The sequence below is a fragment of the Oratosquilla oratoria genome, chromosome 14 (genome assembly GCF_046742065.1).
Source record: "Oratosquilla oratoria isolate Oo_2021 chromosome 14, ASM4674206v1, whole genome shotgun sequence".
Classification (NCBI taxonomy): domain Eukaryota; kingdom Metazoa; phylum Arthropoda; class Malacostraca; order Stomatopoda; family Squillidae; genus Oratosquilla; species Oratosquilla oratoria.
In genome coordinates, this window is record NC_134790.1 from 18,970,428 (window position 1) to 18,992,570 (window position 22,143).

The 22,143-nt window shown below is 40.9% G+C and overlaps 1 protein-coding gene across 1 annotated transcript in view; it reads left to right on the forward strand.

The window, feature by feature from the left end:
• The window catches only part of LOC143032595 (uncharacterized), a 40,919-nt gene extending 20,121 nt beyond the window's left edge, over positions 1 to 20,798 (forward strand). The window contains exons 12-14 of the mRNA XM_076197462.1: positions 12,991 to 13,202; positions 13,347 to 13,506; positions 20,582 to 20,798. Coding sequence (XP_076053577.1) covers positions 12,991 to 13,202; positions 13,347 to 13,506; positions 20,582 to 20,736 — 527 coding nt within the window. The 3' untranslated portion in view covers positions 20,737 to 20,798. The remainder of the gene's footprint in view (positions 1 to 12,990; positions 13,203 to 13,346; positions 13,507 to 20,581) is intronic.
• The last annotated feature ends 1,345 nt before the right edge of the window (positions 20,799 to 22,143 follow it).

Sequence of the window (22,143 nt, forward strand, 5' to 3'; positions counted from 1 at the left end):
TTCTTTAAATTGTGTGATTTTCATGTAATTTGACGGTATTCGTAACTGTGGTGGGTAATTTTGCAGAGGATAAAAACGTAATTCTTTGATTAAATTGCATGGAAATCACACATCCTAAAGAAAATAGGTCAAATAATGCAACCATATGCTAAATTCTCATATAAAATTGTGCCTGTCAGTAAAAACCGTCATTGTTGTCATTATTTGCACTTCATGTACAATTGATTTATTGCCAAATAAAGTCTATCTATCGGCGATTAGTCAGACCGCACGTTTCGGCCCGATTTCCTGGGACAAAATAGGCCCGATTTTCCCTTCAAAACGCAATATCTCGAGAACTAGGACAGCTAGATGGATAATTCAAATTGCACTGTTGCCGTCGGCAGGCTAGCTACGAAACGTGTCAAAATAGTACGTCACTATCCGAGGCATTTTTCTACACTGAAGCCACACATAAGGCGCACCACCCGATTTTGGCCGATTTTAAGGATTTTGCCCACGTCTTATGGTCCGAAAAATACGGAACTTAAAGATATCCACTTCTTCCAGCCTGTCTCCTTTAAGACTTATTTCCAACTCACTGCCAGCCTCTCCCTGTGTAGATCTTATCACCTTGCTTATACTCACATTTACCTTCAACTTTCCCCTATTGCATAACTTCCCAAACTCTACCAATAACTGCTTTAGTCCTCCCTTTGGCTTGGACACTAGTGTAGTGTCACTTGGAAACAACAATTGGCTCACATCCCACTTCTCTCCACTATATCTAACTATCTCCAATCCCCTGCCCATCACCCTTGCACTTACTTCCTGTACCACCTCATCCATGTACAAATTGAACTGCTATGATGACATGACATAGTCCATGTGGAGTCCCACTTTTACTTCAGAGTACTCACCCTCCATTTCCAGTCCTAACACAAGCTCTGTTACTTTCATAAGAATTCTTGACTGTCCAAAACAGCTTTCCTCGAGTGCCATATATCTGCAATACTTCCCAGTGCCTTCCTGTCATAAGCCTTCTCCAAAACCATAAGAACCCAAAGAACATACTTACCGTTTGCCAAAGCCTTCTCACAAATCTGCCTTACCACAAAATGTTGATCCATGCATCCTCTATCTTTCTTAAAACCATGCTGCTCCTCACCAATTATTCCCTGTTTCTTTCGGAATCCTCTCAATTAAAACCCTCTCATAAGCCTTTCCAACTAAAACTTCTATAATCACATTTGTTCCCTTTTCCTTTGTAAAGTGGAACTATACAAGCACTCCACTCCTCCAGCACTCTCCCCTCCCTTAGACACATTAACAGCCTCACAAGCCAATCCATTATAACTGTGATAATGATGATATGGTTTAACATCACAAACTCCCCCCTATCAGGAGGCTAGGATGGTGCCCCTCACAGAGGGCTTTGTAGCATGGAATGGGACCATCAGGTCGCTTTATAAGGGAGCATGTCCTAAAACTTTTTGAATCTCTTTAATGAACGTAAGTATAATTACCATTTACATTTGTCTGTAATTCCCCAGGGTATTGTATTCCTCACATGTATATATAAAGTGTACATACATACATATACCAAGGCTTTTTTCCCCTTACAAGGGGGGTAGCCAAAAAGAAAAAGGCATAAAATCATTCCCACCCATTCCATCCCTGAATACACTCTACACACCTCCACCCTCCCTCTTATCTTAGCACCTCCTGAATGACGGGTCATCCCTGCACCTTGTCCACTGCCCTGGGTCAGAAGCAGTGTCGCAAGACACAGCACATCCACAGCAAGGCCGCTTCATTAAATCGGCGACCCCCCCCTCTCCGTCCTCCCATTGCATAAAATGAGAGGACGGGGAGAAATCCCTTTGGGCTGCGTCAAATTTTGCTCACACATACTACCTCACCCCCATCCACCCGCCCATTCCACCTCATGCTATCCCAACATCATCCATATACAACCATTCTCCATTCACCCCTGTCTTCTGTCCTCTCCCGTCCTTCCTCAACAGACATTCCCCTCTTCCCCAAAGCCCCCTTCACCCCATCCATCCACCTCATCCTAGGACGCCCCCTCATGTTCACTCCCTCCACATCTGCCTTCCACACCTCTTTTACTAGTCTTTCTTCACTCATTCTTTCCATGTGTCCAAACCATCCTAATATTCTTTCATCAACCCTATCTCCCAGCTCCCTTTCCACCCCCATTCTCCTCCTCACCTCCTCATTTCTCACTCTATCTAGCCTAGTAACCCCCATTATACTTCTCAGACACCTCATCTCAAACACATTCAAACTCCTCTCTTCTTCTCTTATGTTCCATGTTTCTGCCCCATACAGTGCTGTTGGCACAATCACTCCTTCATACAGTCTCCTCTTAGCATCCATTCCCAAATGTCTATTCCTCATTACACTCTTTAATCCACCAAGGCATTTACTCGCTTCTCTCAATCTACATTCTACCTCCACTTTCACTCCACCTTTCCCTGCAACATTTGCACCCAAGTATCTAAAACTATCCACTTCCTCCAGTCGCTCTCCCATAATGCTCACTTCCAGTCTTCTGCCACTTTCACCCCTTGTACATCTCATCACCTTACTTTTACCCACATTTATCTTTAGCTTTCTTCTATCACATACTCTCCCAAACTCTGCCACCAGCTTCCTCAATCCCTCCTCTGATCCTGCCAGAAGCACAGTGTCGTCCACAAACAACAACTGGCTCATCTCCCACTTTTCTCCATTTTCTTTAACCATCTCCAATCCCTTGCCCAGTCTATCCTTGCATTTACCTCTCGCACCACCCCGTCCATGTATAAGTTGAACAGCCAGGGTGACATAACACATCCTTAACGAAGTCCCACCTTTACTTCAAACCACTCACTCTCTCCATTTCCAATCCTGACACAAGCTCTACTATTTTCATAAAAACTCTTGACAGCTCCTAGAAGCTTTCCTCCTATCACGTATATCTTCATAACCTCCCACAGTGCCTTTCTGTCTACCCTATCATAAGCCTTTTCCAGATCCATAAAGGCCCAAAAAACATCCTTCCCCTTTCCTATAGCTTTCTCACATATCTGTCTTACCACAAAGATCTGATCTACACAACCTCTACCTGTCCTAAATCCACACTCTTCCTCACCAATTACTCCTTCTGTTCCTCTACTAATCCTCTCAACCAAGATCCTCCCATAAGCCTTCCCAACTACACTCAACAAGCTAATCCCTCTGAAACTACTACATTCACACTTGTCCCCTTTTCCCTTGTAAAGAGGAACTATACAGGCACTCCTCCAGTCCTCCGGCACTCTACCCTCTCTCCAACAAACATTAAATAACCTCACCAACCAGTCCACCATCACTGTACCTCCCTTTTTCAGACATTCCGCATGGCATCCATCCAGACCAGGTGCCTTACCTGCTTTCATCATCTTAACAACTGCCTTCACCTCATCCTTCCTTATTTCTCCTCCATTCTCCTCATTCATCACTCTCATTTTCTTTGCACTTCCCTCTGCAGCAATCTTTCCTTCCCTATCCTCCTTCACATTAAGCAACTCCCAAAAATATTCTGCCCATCTTCCCCTTACTGCCTTCTCTTCCATTATCATCTCTCCATCTGCACCTTTTACCTTTTCTTCTCTACTTGATTCGCCTCCTCTTCCTCTCTTAATTTCTTTCCAAAACATCTTTTTATTACTTTCAAAATTTTCTGTCATACTCATACCCCATTTCACATCTGCTCTCCTCTTTGCAACCTTTACCTTTTGCTTTACTTCTCTTTTCTTTTCTTTGTAGCTCTCATATGACTCCCTCGTCCTATTTTGTAACCAATCTGTGAAAGCTCGCTTCTTCTCTTCTACAACCTTTTTTGTTTCCTCATCCCACCATTCACTACCCTTTCTTCTATTTCCCCCTGTCCTTCTTGTTCCACACACCATCCTTGCACACTTTATGACTCCCTCCTTGAACCATCCCCATTCCTCCTCCACACCCAGCTCTACTCTACCCTTTACTCCCTCCCACTCCTCCTTCAGCTTCTTTCCGTATGTCTTCTCCTTTTCCTTCTCATTCAAAGAGTTCACTCTAAGAACCTCCCTACCTTTTGTCCCTTTCCTCTTTCTCCATCTATCCTCCACTTTCAACTTACCTTCCTTCAAAAAATTATCTGATATTCCCCCACCCTCTCCCTTTAGCACACGTACATCCTTAACTCTTCCTATCATAATCCTATTTACCACTACATAATCCATATAAAATGTAGTGAAGATATAGTGAAGCTGTAATTAATTATATGGAAATCCTTCCACATAATTAAGCTTGGTATGTAATGAAAGCTTAGAGTCTGGTGAATAAGTTATGTTGTACATTTGACCAAACTCATACCTCTGATTTTTTGTGAATTTTCTTTTCTGAACATTTCAAAGGTGCTGCAAAATTCAGGTTTCATAAATAAAAGATAAATCAAATTTCTTTTATTTTTTTTTAACATAGGAAATAAAGAGCATAATGTTATCTTTCAAATGAAACAAAAATGACAAAAATCCATCAAGAACAACTGAAGATATTACAACAAAAAAACAAAAAACAGTAAATGTACAGAAGGCACTTAAATTTTGCGCGACCATTTTTAAAAGGCTCCAGCCTCATAGTCCCCTCTTTTGGTCACTTTACCACTTTTACTTTTCACTTTTTTCTCCCCCTCTCGTTTCTTGTCTCTTCTTTTGAGGGCAGACTTATGAATATGAGTGTAGGGTTCCCCAAGAAGAGGAACAACAAATGCTTCTTTACAGCCAGCATTGTAGTCCAGGATCGCTTGGGCGACACTGTACTCAAGAATGTTCTTGTTGGCATTCTTATACTTTGAACAATAACGCCAGATTCTTGAATGCAGATGTTCGTTTGGATTTTGTGTTTTTCCCAGCAGACATGCAGATAAAAGCTTGGTAGATGTTAATCTCTTGTATTCGCCCCAAACCATCCGATGAAGTTCCGTTGGCAGTATGAAGCTTACTTTCATACTTTTGTGGGATGGTATTGGCTCGTTCTTTGCGATTGCATTTTGGTAAAAGCAATAACTGTCAGGTGTCTTGGGGCACAACTGATGTTGTGGGTTAGCATCAGACGATGAACAGTGAAGAAATGACACCAAAATGTCCTTTTTCATCTCATCCACTGTTCCTCCAACATGACGTCTTATCGCAGCAGTATAGTACTTCTGTAGTTTACCAATTACAAAATCTGTTGACACTCCTTTCCCTTCCATCACTTTTATTCTTCTAATTTTTCCTGTTTTTGTTTTGTTTTCTTTTACTGCTTGATCTCTTACTCTTCGTAGTGCAGTGCCAAGTCTCTTTCCCACATGATTTATACACTCACCTTTTTCTATTTTAATTCCATTGTATGGTCCTTTTCCATCATTCATATTGCACACAGCATTATAGGCTGAACTGTCCCCATCAGATATAAATACACTATACCTTATATTATTGTCCAAACTCCTACTAAATAAATTCTCAGCTGCTTTAGCTTCCATACCTCCCGAAGTTCCTTTATAGTTTTCCATACATACCTCTTCATGATTTTTCGCCCATTCATCATACTCTTCCTGACTCACTTTTCCTCGTCTCAAACTGTTTTGTTTCTTTACACACATTTCACAAAATTTATTGACTACCTCATAATCTAGAACATGAGCAATTTCAGCGTCGATGACAGCACCAACAGCAAGCATACTCGTGTGACCTCGTTTTTGCCAAGATCCATCAAACATCACTTTCATGTCATAAATTCCATGCTCATCACATACATAATGTTGTTTTGCTGCTTCAACACTCTTTTTCAATATTTCCTTTGCCTTGCTTTTGTTTTCTCAATTGCAACTGACTGAAAATTTACATTATTATACAGAGGCTTCATACTCATGTTCTCAGTCAATTTGTGAAACCCTGCATAGCCTAAACCTACATTCATTGTATTGTACACTAAGGCGTTTGTCACTGGAGTGTCTTTCACTTCTGAATCACCACACTTTTGGCCACACTCTGCACACTCTAAGTCAATCTTATAATCCATGTATTTATTTATAAAGCTGACATTTAGTTTCCCAAAGCACTTACCGCACGCAACATGTGTAAATAAATCTTGAAGATAAAAATTAAGTTTTCATCATCAACTGTGGTCTTCTCTGATGGTTGCAATGCATAGCAAATCTCCAATTTCCTCTTCTTTGCAGATGAGGTGTGAGGTGAGGGTTCAACTTGTGGTGTGGGTGGAGGAGGTGTAAGGTTGGCGGGGCTGGTAGCTTGTGGAGTGCTGCGTGAGGGTTTGATGGTTCCCTCTTTTTTTATTTTTTTTTCCACCTCCATGTTTCTCTAGCCAGCACACAAGGGTCTTCGCTACATTCTTCCTCCTTGCTCGCTGGCTTTTCGTCAATCTTCCCATGATTACAGCAACAATACAGGGTGAGGAATTAAAACTGTGGCGCACGGTGAGAGCTCTAAGAGCAGCGTCACCTCACTCCTCGGCAGGGCCATTTCTAGGCACAGGCAACACAGTCACACAGGCCGCCTGGGGCGCCATTTGCTGGAGGGGGCGCCAAATTGCCATCCAAAATTAATATATAAATAAATGAGAAAGAAATATTTTTTTTTACGTGACTAATTCAAATAGATAAAGTATGTTGCTTTTGTTGTGGAACTTGTGATGCTAGTTGCGTTCGAAATTGTTTAGGTTATTATTTCCAGCCCGGAGGGGGGAAGGAGGGAGGGAGGGGGTTCGCCATAATGAAATCTTGCCTGGGGCGCCTGATGAACTAGAAACGGTCCTGCTCCTCGGTAATTTGGGGATAAGGATGGAAGAGAGAGGAGGGGGTGGGAGAGGAAGGAGAAAGTTTGAAGAAAAGAAGGAAGTCAGAGGTTCATAGGTTGTTGGGCTACCAACTTTGCCGTGTTTCATGTTAGTATATATTCTGTGTATGTTTTGAATTTGTAACCTCGCGTAGGAAGGAAGTTTGTTCTTCTAATAACCGGACTTAGGGAGCCACACTTGTCATAATGGGCAGGCGTATATGGGAGGGTAGGAACCCTTCCATATACTCCTATCCATCACGCTGTGTGTTTGTGGGAATTGATCTGAGCGTTGTATTTATTTGTGCTGTTTTTTAATTTATTTTATTTGTTTATTTATTTCTTATCTTTTTTTTTTTATTACGTGTGTGAGTCAGGCTTATTTGATTTTTATTGATTCGTGTATGAGTCTGTGGATTTAGTTGTGCCTAATTAGGGAGTTTACGTGTTTTGCGTGTATAAGTGATTCGGGAGTTTGAAGAGGTGAAGGGTGGTTTGTTAGGAGATGGTCGGGGTGGGGGGACGTGGGAGGGGGGAGTTGGGTAAACGATGTCAGTGTCTTGCCTGCTTGGCGCATAATTGTTGGATGCGGGAGAGAGTGAGAGTTGGTTGCGTAAATTAGATCTATCAAGCCCGTGATGTGTACTGAGGAGTTTGATCAATTAATGTTTTCTCGTAACTTAAGAGGCCAATTTCTGTGTTGAGTTGAGTTTTCTGGAAGGGGTGTGAGTTCTTGTAGTTGTGGTGTATCGAGTGTGAATAATCTTTCCCAAGTTTTAACTGCTTGTGAGTTTAATTGCATGTTTATAGGTGGTGTATTCGTGCATGTGTGTTCTTCGGCAGTAATCCCATCGGACAATTTATAGTTTCACCCAACCATAGAATTTGATATGTGGTTTATGTGTTTCTGATGAGAAATGTTGTGATATGAACGATGGTGTACATCATTTCTGTCGCAAATGCGTACTTTTGAAGTAATTAAGTATTGAATTTATGAATTTATGCCTACATCTCCCAAACGATCTGGGTGTGTGTGGGAAATCGGGGGTTTTGGGTTGGGAACACTAATAAATGGAGTAATGTGTGTATTTCGTGTTTGTAATAAAGTGTAGAGCTCTGTTTTGTACACTGTAATTTCTGAAGTGGTGTCTTTCTTAGTGTGTGCAGCGGGATAGCTGGATATGTTAAAATGCTTCTCACATGAGCAATGTAGAGTGTTCTTTTCTGTCTAGGGGTCAAGTCTCTGAAACGATGGAGTTTTTGCAGATTCCATTTCGCTAAAGCTACTGCCCTTTTGACATGAACTGCCCCCCCATAGGGGGAGAAGTTCCAGCCAAGCACATTGCCATGTGAGGAGTATTTGTGTTGGATGCCATCTGTCGTTACAGGTGATTTCCCGTGTCCTTGTATGTGTATTAGAGTAAATTTCTGTTGATTCGTGCGAATTTTCCAGCAGCGCTCAAAGGCGTTGATGCTTTCTATTGCACGCTCTGTCTTTTTCGCCAGCATGCGTGTTGATTTACTTGGTTGTGTAATGTCGTCTGCGTATATGATGTGTTGACAACCCGGTACTGGGTCTGGGATGTCATGTAGATATAAGTTGTAAAGTGTTGGGCTTATGGAGCTTCACTTTGACGTTTGAATGGGTACTGATGCCCTGTTGTCTGTCTTTGTGACTTATGCTAGTGTGAGAAGTTGCCAAATATCTCTATAAACACAATTCCGTAGCAAAAAACGAAATAGCTATAGAAATATTGATGTTATTTCAATATACAGAATGTTTGTTTATGCAATGGGGTTGCCAGAGGTTGCCAATATCTTATCTATTTTATTCTGTATAAAAATAGAAACGAAATACAGCTCAGTAACTTTGTAGAAGTGTTGCCACTATCATAGAGATTCTTTTTAAATGTTTTCCTAAAATTCGTTCATGTACTAGATTTTTTCGAATAATCGCCTATGACGGTCCCTTAATGAACCATGCCCTTGGTTCAACTTCGCTGGTGGCAGGATTCGAACCGCCCTCACCTCGACCTTCGCCGCAAGTGATGACGCCCTAACCCCTACACCCATCCAACCTTACTAGCTCTCATAATTTTCACAGCTCCTTGTATCTCATCTTTTCTTATATCCCTGTAGTTTCCCTCTTCCATTTCAATCATTTTTGTAGTGCCTTTCACAGCCACAGTCAATCCCTCCCTATCCTCCTCCACATTCAACAACTCTCTAAGATACTCGACCCATCTTCCCCTTATGGCCTTCACTTCCATTAACATTTGTCCATCTTCTCTTAACTTCCTTCCAAAACCTCTTTTTATTATTATTATTATTATTTTTTTCAAGATTTTCTGTCCTACTCCTACCCCATTTTACATCTGCTTCTCTCTTTTCCTCCTTTATCTTACACTCTCCATGGAGAATGGTTGTGTATGGATGATGCTGTGGTGCATGAAAGGGAGTGGGGGCAGGTGAGGGTGTATATGTGTAAAATAATTTGATGCAGCCCGAAGGGATTTCACCCCTTCTTCTCTTTGTGTGCATGAGGGGATGGAGAGGGGGGGTCGCCAATTAAATGAAGCAGCCTTGCTGTGGATGTGCTGTCTTGCAACAGTGCTTCTGACCCAGGGCCGTGGGCAAGATGCAGGGATGACCCATCATCCAGGAGGAACCAAGATAAGAGGGAGGGAGTGGGGTATGTGGGGATGAAGTGATATATATATATATATATATATATATATATATTATATATATATATATATATATATATATATATATATATATATATATATATATATATATTTTTTTTTTCTTTTTTTTTTTTTTTTTTTTTCTTTTTTTTTGCTACCTCCCTTGGAAGGGGGAAAAAAGCCTTTGGTATGTATCTTATACTCTGCTTCTCCTCCCTTTTTCTTTTTGTACCTCTCATGTTTCTCTTAACCTGCTTTGCAACCTGTCCACATATACCCACTTTTTCTCTTCTTCTACCACTACTTTAATACAACACAGATTAGATTTAATTTTTTTCAGATCAGGTTATTTTATTGACCACTAGAATAATTTATTAGTACTGGTAAAACCATATCTGGCCCAGTAAAAATTACAGTAGTACTTTTCTCTATAACTATACTTATTAGCCCTTTCCCTACAATGACTCCAACATTGATGTCATGAGGTGCAAGTAGGTATATGAGGGTACTGGTGTCAGTGTCTTGTTTATATTTATTTTGAAGTTGTAGCTGAGTGACCTCCATATTCTGTGAACAGACTTGATCACAATTTCTGTGGCATTCAGGGTGAAAGGGAACTCATAAAACAGGTGTAACTTTGTTTTATAATGCAAGTACAGTAAAATTCCTTTTATCCAACCTTGGTGGAACCTGCCCTAGATCAGATGTTTGGAAAAGTCGGATGTTTGGGCGTACATTAACAGATTAAAAAAAATCACAGTACAATAAAGCATAATAAACAACACAACAGAGTGGAGGAGAAACAACCACCTATGGCCAAACATAAGCAAATACTGAAATGCCCATGAAAATAGCAGCCTAACTGAGCACCATGAGTCGGTAGTGGCGATAGCAACAACTAAACATCCATTCGATGGTTGGACGTTTGGACAAATTCAACTTTTTATCCTACTTGGGACATTAAAAAAAAAGTCAGATGTTTGGACTATTCAGACGTTTGAAGGTTGGATAAAAGGAATTTTACTGTATTGTAATGCCTCATCAAATCATCATACATCAGGCAGCTGATGCTGTGCATGAGAATTTGACATGTATTGAAGAAGTTTAACTATTTTAGGAGACAGCAACATTGACAGTAAGTACTAATAATTGATGAAACAAATATGTGATGTGTGGAAATATTTTAAAACTAATCCATAATATATCATACAGCAATACAGAACACTCCATATATATATATATATATATATATATATATATATATATATATATATATATATATATATATATATATATATATACACACACACATATATACACCAAAGGTTTTTCCTCCTCACAAGGGAGGTAGCCAAATCAAAAGGCAAATACCCACACCCATCCACTTCACCCCCACCCATTCCACTCCCATCCACCATCCTTTCCTCCCTCTCATCTTAGCTCCTCATGGATGACAGGTCATCCCTGTATCCTCCCCATTGCCCTGGGTCAGAGGCAATGCAGCAAGATACAGCACAACCAAAGCAAGGGTACTTCACTTAATTGGCAAACCCCCCCCCCTTCTCTGTCCCCTCATGCATGAAAAGAGAAGATGGGGAGAAATCCATTCAGGCAGCATCAAGATATCATTCACACATAACCACTCCCAAAACTCCCACCCTCTCCCTTGCATCATATTATCATCCATACACAGCCATTCTCCACTCACCCCTATATCCTGCATTCTCCCTTCCTTGCTCAACAGACATCCCACTCCTGCTCAATGACCTTTTCACCCCATCCATCCACCTCATCCTCAGTTGTCCCCTCATGTTCACTCCATCCACCTCTGCCTTCTACACCTCATTTACTATACTCGTTGCATTGAGAAATGGCCGTTAGGGCGGAGCACTGGGAGTCCCCCTGTGTTGCCACATATAATTATTTTATAATTTTGTTTTATTCTATAATTTTATTTTATATTTTTATAATGTTGCCACATATAATTATATTCCAATTTTTTGTCACACACCACCACTGAGGTAAAAATCAAAGCAATGATTTCTATACAAAGGTTTCGTTTCCTCGAGTCAGACATGGCATATGAGCAAGGGAGAGCGACGTTGCCCTACATTTATTCTTTGGCTCCGCCCCCCTCACACTGCATTCAGTGTGAGCCGTGCGGGCCGTGTTATCTGTGGAGATGTGGCAACACCGGGAAATCTCCTAACCCCGCCTTAGCGGTCACTTCTCGTTGCGCTGACTATAATCTTACCTCATTCTTTCCATGTGTCTAAAACATCCCAATACTCTTTCATCAGCCTTATCTGCCATCTCCTTTTCCACCCCTGCTCTCCTCCTCACCTTATTTCTCACTCTATCCAACTTTGTAACACCTACCATACTTCTCAGACATTTCCTTCCATTCCAAGCTGTCAACCATAGAACCACATCACAGGGAGATTTACTCCTGCGCACATGCACACACTTTTCGTTTAGTGATTTTACCTTACTTTGCATTAAATCACATACAGGGTTAACATAAAGTACTAATTAAGTTTACATATTATCATTTTAAAGTTTGAGTTACTCTTTCAATGTTTATTTTATAATAAACCTGTTTTGAAGTTAAGTATGTTTTTTTTTCTTTCTTTTTTTTTTTTTTCTTTTTTTTCTCTCTCTCTCTCTCTCTCTCTCTAAAAAAAGGGTAGAATTCTCCCGGCGATGTGGTTCACGTTCGTCAAAAACAGCGATGTGGTTCTAGGGTTAAGGGCAGTCAGGATTTTTGAGAGTAGTAGAGCCTGTGTTGGAATTAAAAATGGAGAGAGTGAGTGGTCTGAAGTAAAGGCAGGACTGTGTCAAGGATGTGCCATGTTGCTATAGCTGTTCCATGTGTGTGCATATATATATATATATATATATATAATAATCTGTATTTATTTACCTGGTTGTATTATACGGGAAGGGAGCTATGCTCATGGTGACCTGTCTTTGTATCTTTCAGCATCAAGTTTTTTCTTAAAATCGTGAATAGTATTTGCACACGCTGTTTTTTCATCTAAGTTATTCCGTATATTAAGCATTCTGTGTGTGTGTATATATATATATATATATATATATATATATATATATATATATATATATATATATATATATATATGTATGGATACATATCATACCCTCTTCAATACGAGCCAGTTATTTGCACACACCTGATGTATTATGATGCATCATGAATTGCACATTACAAAAAATAATGTTACTGCTGTTATACTCATTCTCATTCACCTTGAATAAATATAACATCACAGAAAACATGATCAAGCCTGTTCATAAAATATGGGTTCACTCAGCTACAACAAAATAGATATAATCAGGAAGCTGACATTGGCATTCTTCTATACCCCACTCGCGGTTCATGATGCATACGTAGACGTCATTGTCTTCAAGAGGTTAAAGTCAAGTCAATCTATTTACAGAAATAGCCAAGGCAACATACAAAGCTGTGGATGAAATCAGAGGTTACGTAAAGTCCCTGGAAGAGGACATGCAGAGAATTAAAGCTGCACTGGTACAACACCTTCCAGAGGAACAAAGAGAAGATATTTTCCGTCTGGAACAGCACGACAGCAGTGAGCCTTTTGAGGCTTTCTGCAAGAAGCTGGAAAATAGGAATTTTAAAAAACTTGTTGTAAGTCTGTTTCAGAATATTTTGATTTGTATTTTATCTTTTTCCTATATTTCATTTTCATAAAATAAAAAAGACTTTGTTCTTACAGTGATGATAAAATGGTATAACTATAAATTATATTCTTATGTGAGGACTTTTTTCCAGACAAAGTTTATGATCGTAACATACGGCAGTAGAGACATTGGTGACGTGGCTCGCTCTGCACTGAAAGCTACGATGACCAATAATCTGATGACACAGTACAACAGAACAGGGGCTCGAAACAAAAACAAGCTGCACCCGTTATATGAACAGTGCATTTATGGTGAGTAGAAGGCTGTCTCCCCAAGGGGGAAAAAGCCTTTGATATATGTATGTATGTAGAATAGATATTTTTAGATGCATGCTGGCTAAGCAGGTTAGAGCATCTTTACTTACACTCGAGGCCGAGTTGATGGCCGTTTGAAATTCTGCCACCAGCGAGTTGAACCAAGGGCATAGTTAAATTCCACGCTACAAGGTCTTGTAAAGGGCACTGCCCTAGCCTCCTGATAGAGGGAGTGTGCAATATTAAACCAAATTATCAGAATAGATACATATGCCAAAAGACTCTTTCCCCCTTATGAGGAGGGTGGCCAGTTAAGGTGTGCACTCACCCTTTACTTATCCCATGTCTGTCCAACACCCATTTGTTTTCCCTTTTATCTTAGCTCATTTTAGAAGGACCATTCCTGTTCTCTGCCCACTGCCTGGGTCAGAAGCAATGCAGCAAGACACAGCACCCCCTTCATCCCTATTCATCCATCTCATTCTAGGTCTTCCCCACAAGTTCACTCCATCCACCTTTGCCTTGTACACTTTTTCACATTCTACACTTATTCTATCCATGTGCTTAAACCATCCAAGTGTTCTTTAATGAACCCTGTCTACCAGTTTTTGCAGAAAAAATAAATGTCCTCTTAACATCCATTCCCAAATATTTGTTTCTCATTACATTTTTTAATCCCCCCCCCTGAAGCATTTATTTAATTGGAAGTGTAGGTGAATTTGAGGCATGGTATGATAAGAGAGAATTGGGTGGGGAAGGGCAAACAAAGATGTGTTGGGAATAGAGTTTATTGCCCTAACGTTTCAGCCAACTTGGTCTTCTTCAGAGGACATGTTGCATTACAATTAGATCACAAGTCTTATACTCACAGTGAGAGGGAACCCGGCCAGCTGTGAGTGGATGTGTCAGGTCTTCCCTTTGGCTAATGATTTGATCAAGACACTTGCTGTTTTTGAAAAGCATTTAAATCCGTCTCTGTCATTGTTATTTTCCCTGGTGGCAAAAAGAAGACCAAGTTGGTCGAAACGTTTGGGCAATAAACTCTATTCCCAACACATCTTCATTTGCCTTTCCCCTCCCAGTTCTCTCATTTGTTTGAAATAATTTTTAAATGGTATAATAACTTGGAGAGTTGGAGATGGGACACAACGAGTGCTGCTCCTTTCCTCTATGCTACAATTAAGTAAATACACCTCTCACATCCCTCCACTCCAATTACCTTCAAACCATTACCTAGCATTCTTGCATTTGCCCCCCCTCCCCCACTCCCATTCTATACATGTTGAAGAACCATGGTAATATAACAACCATGGTGCAGGCCAACCTTCACCTCAAACCACTCTTTCTATCCATTCCCCACCGTCACACAAGCTGATTTACTAACATAAAACTTTTTGACCACCCTCAATAGATTTGCCCCATCCCATACATCTACAACACGTCCCGGAATACGTCTCTGTGAACTTTGTCATATGCCATCTACATACCCATAGAAGCTGAAAAGATATCCTTACCTTGTGTCAAGAACTCTTTGTATATGTTCTACTACAAAAATTTGGTCAACAAATCCTCCTCATTTTCTAACACCCACATAGTTCTTCCCCAATTACTCCTGTTCTCCTCCTTAACCTTTATATTAATAGCTCCCCTCCCATATACCTTACAGCTACACTTTATAGACTGATCCCACAAAAATGACTACATTCGTATTTGTCCTCTTTTCTCTTGTGCAGTGATTTTGTACATGAAATTGTACAATCGCTGCAAAAAAAATCTATACACTAAGGACTTTTGGACAATAAAACTCAAAAGTACAACTAACATGTGCTTTATTTCTACTTAAGAGTTACATTTAGTATTTTGTCATGTGCCCCTTGTTCTAGAGTACCATCTGGATCCTTCTGGGCATTGAAGAGGCGAGTTTGGTGAAGTAGGCGCTGTCCATAGTGACCCAGATCTTCTTCAGCACCTCCTTCAGGTCTGGAATACTGGTGGGTCGCGATTTCTCCAGTTCGTTTTTCATCAGATTCCAGGCATTTTCTAATGGATTCAAGTCTGGGGAATTGCCTGGCCACTCCATAACACTGATATTATTGTCATTAAAGGAACTTTATCACTTCCTTAGACCTATGGGTAGGGGCACCGTCATGCATGAAATGATCACACTCATGGATGTCCCAAAATTCGAGCATGTGATCCCTCAAAACATTGATATAATTGCTCCCTTTCATGGTCACATTCTTGGGGAGGAAATATAGTCCACCCCTGCCCTTGTTACCACTAAAGGCACCACACCCCACACTGTCTGGGTGTTTCACTGTTTTAACTGTGTACCGCGGGTTGAATCTGGACACATCACTGGGGCGACAAACGATCTTGGAGCTGCCCCTGATCAGCCTGAAGGGACTTTCATCACTGAACATCACCTTCTGCCACTGCTCTGATGTCCAGTCCTTGTATTTCTTACAGAAATCAATCTGTTTCTTCTTCATGGCCTCTGTGAGCAGGGGCTTCTTGGTGGCACGTCGAGCTGGCATTTTGAGGTCCTTCTGCAGCCGATGTTGGATCGTTCTTACAGCAACGTTTTTAAGGAGAGCAGGATGTTTTTGCTTCAGACTAACAGCTGTTATACATGGATCTGACATCACTTCTCGTTTTAGGATCTTGTCAGTGCGAGTAGATGTCTTCTTTGGGGCTCCAGAGCCTGGCTTTCTTGGTGGTACTGTACCAGGAGGGTGTGTGGCGGCTGCTTTCTTCAGGCTGTAAATGACCATTCTTGTCACCTGCAGGTCTGCGGCAACACGTATCACAGACATTCCCTGCTCTAACAGAGCTAGGGCGCGGGCCTTTTCTTGCATTGAAAGCTTGGAACGACCCATTTTGATCACCAGAAGGAGAGTTAGAGGGCACCAAAGTCAGTGAAAAAGTGAACAAAAGGGCACTAAAGAGCAGCATGCATAGACTCCTCTCTCATCTAGCGCTGGCAGCGCACTGAAGCGTGATGTGTTGGCGAACAGTGTAAAAAGGCGCGCTCTACACACCCACGTCATCAGTAACTCCGCCCACTTTTTATTATGGCGGGAAATCAAGTGAAATCTATTCATAAAATCCCGTGTATAGATTTATTTGCGGAAAATATAGATTTTTTTTTGCGGTGACTGTACATACACTCTTCAAGTCCAGTGGAACATGTTTTTCCTTTAGGTGATTCAATGTAATGTCACAACCATCCTTTCAGAGAGGACTGGGATGGTGCTACCTTGTGGAGGGCTTTTTGAACCAGGGAATTTAATGTAGTATGCCCTTACTATGAACTCTGCTGGCAGGACTCAATATGGCTCCACTCTGAGCTTATGCCTTGATAGTAACACTGCTTGGCCAGTGAGCATCCATTAGGTACATGTTAAATAATCTCTAGTCATTTCATTATACTCCCTTTGTGAGACACTCCATTTGACAACCATCTAATCCAATAATAATAACTCTTTCAATAATAACTCAACACAGCTGCTATGAACACCCATGCCTATTTAGACAAACCCTTCCTTTGGAAAAGAACCCCAAAATTGTGGGTCTTACTTTTGAAAATTAAAATCAACAAGAAAATTATCTATCTATATATGAAGGGATTTTTTCCTCTTTACAAGGGAGGTAGCCTTAAAAAACAGCAGAAGGAAATTAATCACAGTTTGTAAACAGTTCTTGTGAGCCACACTTGACTACATTTCTCCTGCATGGTTCCCAACAATGAGGAAAACATAGACGCCATATAAACTGTACATAATAAAAGCATTGGGAATAATACAGGATGTAACAAAACCATCCCAGTAGAGCACCTGCATACAGAAACCAAAATCCTGCCCTTACAACAACACGTAAGGATAAGTATGGTACACAGTTGTATGTAAGAGGCTCTAACTGAACCCATCCCTCTCATAACATCACATAAGTGCAACCAAATGAACACACTAAAAAATTACACCACTGGTATACTACTCTAACACTGACAACAACCTTCCACCTACACCACACAGCACATCCATATAAAAACTCATGCGACACTATGGACACCCAGTACTAAAAAGAATATAAGGAAATTAGAAAGAATACAGAGTGCAACAACAAAGTTGGCACCAGCTCTTTCCAAATTAACAAACAAACAAAGATTATCCAAATTGGAACTACCAACACTGGAGCAGAGAAGAGAAAGAGGTGATCTACTGACTATATAGAATCATGAAAGGAATGGAAATCCTTGATAGGAATGATTTACTAAAAAATGGGAATGGTAAAACAAGAGGTCATGAAAAGAAACTCAAAAAGGATAACTATAGAAGAGATCTGAAAAAAATTGCTTCCCACACAGAGTGCTGGATATCTGGAATAACTTAAAGAAACAGTGTGTGCAAATACTATTCAAAATTTAAAGAAAAAACTTGATGCTGAAAGATACAAAGACGGGTCACCACGAGCATAGCTCCCTTCCTGTGTACCGTATTTTTCGGACCATAAGGCGCTTCGTACCATAAGGCGCACTCGTAATTTGCTATTCCCCGTCCTTACATAAGGCGCACCTGGTCTCGTCATCGGATAATCATGCATATGTGAGTGCATTCAGAACTGAACATTTTTGTTGTTGAATGAGAAAAATCTGTTGGGATTTAGCAAAATTACAAAAATAAATGATATACTGTACTTTTTTATTTTGGTCAGTGAAAGCAGACCACCTCCATGGACGGTCTGCCCTGCCAATACCCCTAAAAAATAACATAAACACGTTACGGGAATTATGGGGAATAAAACCAACATTAGCAGTTTTATTCCCAGAATTCTCTATTCACTTAAAAACACAAGATTTATTACAAATGACGGTAAATTTTTAGTTTCGACAATGGGCGCAATATAGCAATAGAAAATTGATCATTAATTTTGTAAATTATAATATATCAACGTAATATGCAATTTTGTGAGCGGAAATAAAAAACAAAAAAAGTGCTAAAACAGATTTTGTAAGTAACGAAGTCATGTTGGATGAATGGTACACCATGTTTGTTATGATAGATGCCGACATCAAAGAAATGAGAGGATGATAAATTCGTCGAACCTAACCTAACCTGTGTTTAATAAATCATTACCTGCAAATTAAATGTCATCCGACTCATCCTCGTTGTCATCGTCGTGAGAGACGTTGGCGGGCTTTTCAACCACTCTCTCAGCTTGCGGGATATACAAAGTTCTTGCAGCTTGAAGGAATGCATGTATCTCCACTCCATAACATTCCTTCAAGAAAATGCCAGGTACTGTCGGAAGTACTGAGGCCATCAGTTGACAGACAACAAGATGGCATCCCGATCCTATGCTGCCGACTTCGTTTATTAGCATATTTGCTTGTAGCAAGGTATTTTTTTTTTTATTTCCACCCACAAAATTGCATATTACATTGATACATTTTAATCTACAAAATTAATACAGTAATTCATTCTCTATTGCTATATTGCGCCCATTGTCGAAACTAAAAAAAAAATACCCAAATGACTACAGTCGGAGTGGAGTGAGACTAGACCAATGCAAAATGGCTGTCTGTGTTGTGGACGCTATCATGTCATAGCCATGATAGCGTGAATGAATGCGGTGGCATGGAGTCAAAAACTGTCGAAGTTTTTGCAATTTTCTTGTCAAGATACATGCATCTTGGTTATAACTTGGTTATAACTTTTGCTAGGCCTATGCACTGTCGCCGTCGGCAGGCTAGCTACAAAACGTGTCAAAATAGTATGTCATTGTCTGAGGCATTTTTTTGCACTGAAGACACATGTAAGGTGCACCTCACGATACTGCACACCACCTGATTTTGGCCGATTTTAAGGATTTTGCCCGCGCCTTATGGTCCGAAAAATACGGTAATACAACTAGGTAAATACACCCAGATCATATTACAGGCACTCTAGCACTGACCACCCAGCTCCCTCCAACAAACCCCTCCAGACATCAGCTCCACAGAAAAAACCCTCCAAGAGAAGCAAGAACCACATTTGCATGACTGCATTTAGGTCACCATTCAACACTTAAAAAATGCTGAAAATAGAATAGGACTGGACGAAGAAACATACTGCTCCATCACACAGAGGACATGGAACACCTTACCACCGAAGCCATACCCAGACAACACAATATTTCTTTCTTGAGTGATCGGTGGGTCAGTCTGGTGGTTATTGCTGGCTACCTGGGATCAATGGGTCTTGTGCAAGAGAGACCTGATGCAACAGATTAATTGAGTGGTCTTTGTCAATGCTCTTTATATTTTCTCATATTCTATAGAGTGAGAAATGAAGAGGTGAGGAGGAGAACAGGGGTGGAAAGGGAACTGGGAGATAGGGTTGATGAAAGGGTATTAGGTTGGTTTGAACACATGGAAAGAATGAGTGAAGAAAGATTAGTAAAAGAAGTGTGGAAGGCAGAGGTGGAAGGAGTGAATATGAGGGGGCGTCCTAGGATGAGATGGATGGATGGGGTGAAAGGGGCATTAAAAAAGAGAGGAATGTCTGTGGAGGAAGGACGGGAGAGGACAGAAGATAGGGGTGAATGGAGAAGGGTTGTGTATAGATGATGCTGTGATGCATGAGTGGGAGTGGGTGGGGGATGGGGGGTGAGGAAGTATGTATGGGAAAAAAATTGACGCAGCCCAAAGGGATTTCTCCCTGTCTTCTCCTTTTCTGCATGAGGGGACAGAAAGGGGGGGTTGCCAAATTTATGAAGCGGCCTTGCTGTGGATGTGCTGTGTCTTGCGACACTGCTTCTGACCCAGGGTAGTGGACAGGATGCAGGGATGACCCGTCATCCAGGAGGTGCCAAGATAAGAGGGAGGGAGGAGGGTGGAGGGGAGTGGAATATATAGGAAATGAAATGGGTGGGAGTGATTTCTATGCCTTTTTCTTTTTGGCTACCCCCCATGTAGGGGGAAAAAGCCTTTGGTATATGTATGTATGTATTCTATAGATGTTGTAATTCATTATAAGCATAGATGTATTTTAATTTCTTTAGATAATATTTTAAATTATATTTCTATTTTTAGATACAATAAAGCACTTCTACAAAGACGAGAAAGAAATCAAAGTGAAGAAAGGCAGTGCCAAACTAAACACCACTGTGAAAGCAGAGATGGCACGAAAAATTGAAAAGTTTTTATCAAATGCTTCTTCAAGGTGCCAAAGAGAAAGCATTCAGTAATTCTAAAGACAGTTTGATTCATAACTTTCTGTAAAGACTCTTGAATAAATAATATAATTTTTGTTGTCAGTTTTATTGTCATTAAGACAGGAAAGCAGGAGGGGGATGTCTGTTGAGCCAGGAAGGGAGAAGGTGGAAGGTAGGGGTAAGTGGAGAAGGGCTGTGTATAAATGATACTATGATCCAAGGGCGAAGGGAGTGGGTGGGGGATGGGGTGAATGATATTTTGATTCAACCTAAAGGAACATCTCCCCATCTGATATTTTTCTGCATGAAGGGACAGAGAAGGGAGGTCACTGATTAAGTGAAATGGCCTTGCTGTAGATGTACTGTGTCTTGCTACATTGCTTCTGACCTAGGGCAGTGGAGTGGAGGGGATGCAGGGATGACCCATTGTCCATGAGGAGCTAAGATGAGAGGGAGGAAAGGATGGTGGATTGGAGTGGAATGGGTGGGGGTGGGTATATGCCTTTTGATTTTGGCTGCCTCCCTTGTAAGAGGGAAAAAAGCCCTTGGTATATACAGTGCTCAATGAAAGTTTAGGCTGGGTGAGTGGGGGCAGATTAAACTTATATCTAAAAAAGAATGGCATAGATGAGGGTGATTTAATTTAGTCACAAGTTTGGGCTGGCTGCATGACATCACTACATCCCTCCAATTTCCCACTCACCCTGCAAGGACGCGCTCATTGTCGGCTTGGCCACTGTAATGAGAGAATTATGTTGTGTTCTCCTGACTTACACCATTTCGTGACTTGGGAGCGTTTGTGGCCTTATTATGGGGAAAGCGGGTCAGTTATTGTCTGAAACTATTGCCCAGATTATCGCTCTCAAGAAAGCTGGTAAGCAAACTAAGGAAATAGCCAACACACATAAAATAAGTGATTGTTTTGTGAGGGGTTACGTTGCTAGGTGGAGGAAGGGAGAGTGTGATTCCATACCAACCCAGAAAGAGCGGTCTGGTAGGCCTTGTAAGACCTCTAGATTTCTTGATGTCATTGTTAAGAGAGACCTAGAGAAGAGTCCTCATATTTCAGCCCGTAAAATTAAGGAAAATAATAGTGGTCTGTTCAGTGAAGTGTCTATACGTAGTGTTAGCCGATGTGTTCATGAGCTTGGTTACACAAGATAGTCCTGTCAAGAAACTGATTCTCACCCATGTGCAGAAAGTTTGTAGGGTCGCTTATGCTCTAAAATGTCTTCAGTGGGATGATGCTGACTGGCTGGACATGCTTTGGTCTGATGAAGCAATGTTCATAGTGACTGAGGGGAGGGATGGTAACGTGTATCGAAAGCATAGCAGTGACCCCCTTGACCCACACTACCTTTGTGGAACTGTGAAACACCCCAGTTCATTAATGGTATGGGGTTGTTTCTCAGGCAGGGGCTTGGGGAGGCTTGTTGTGTT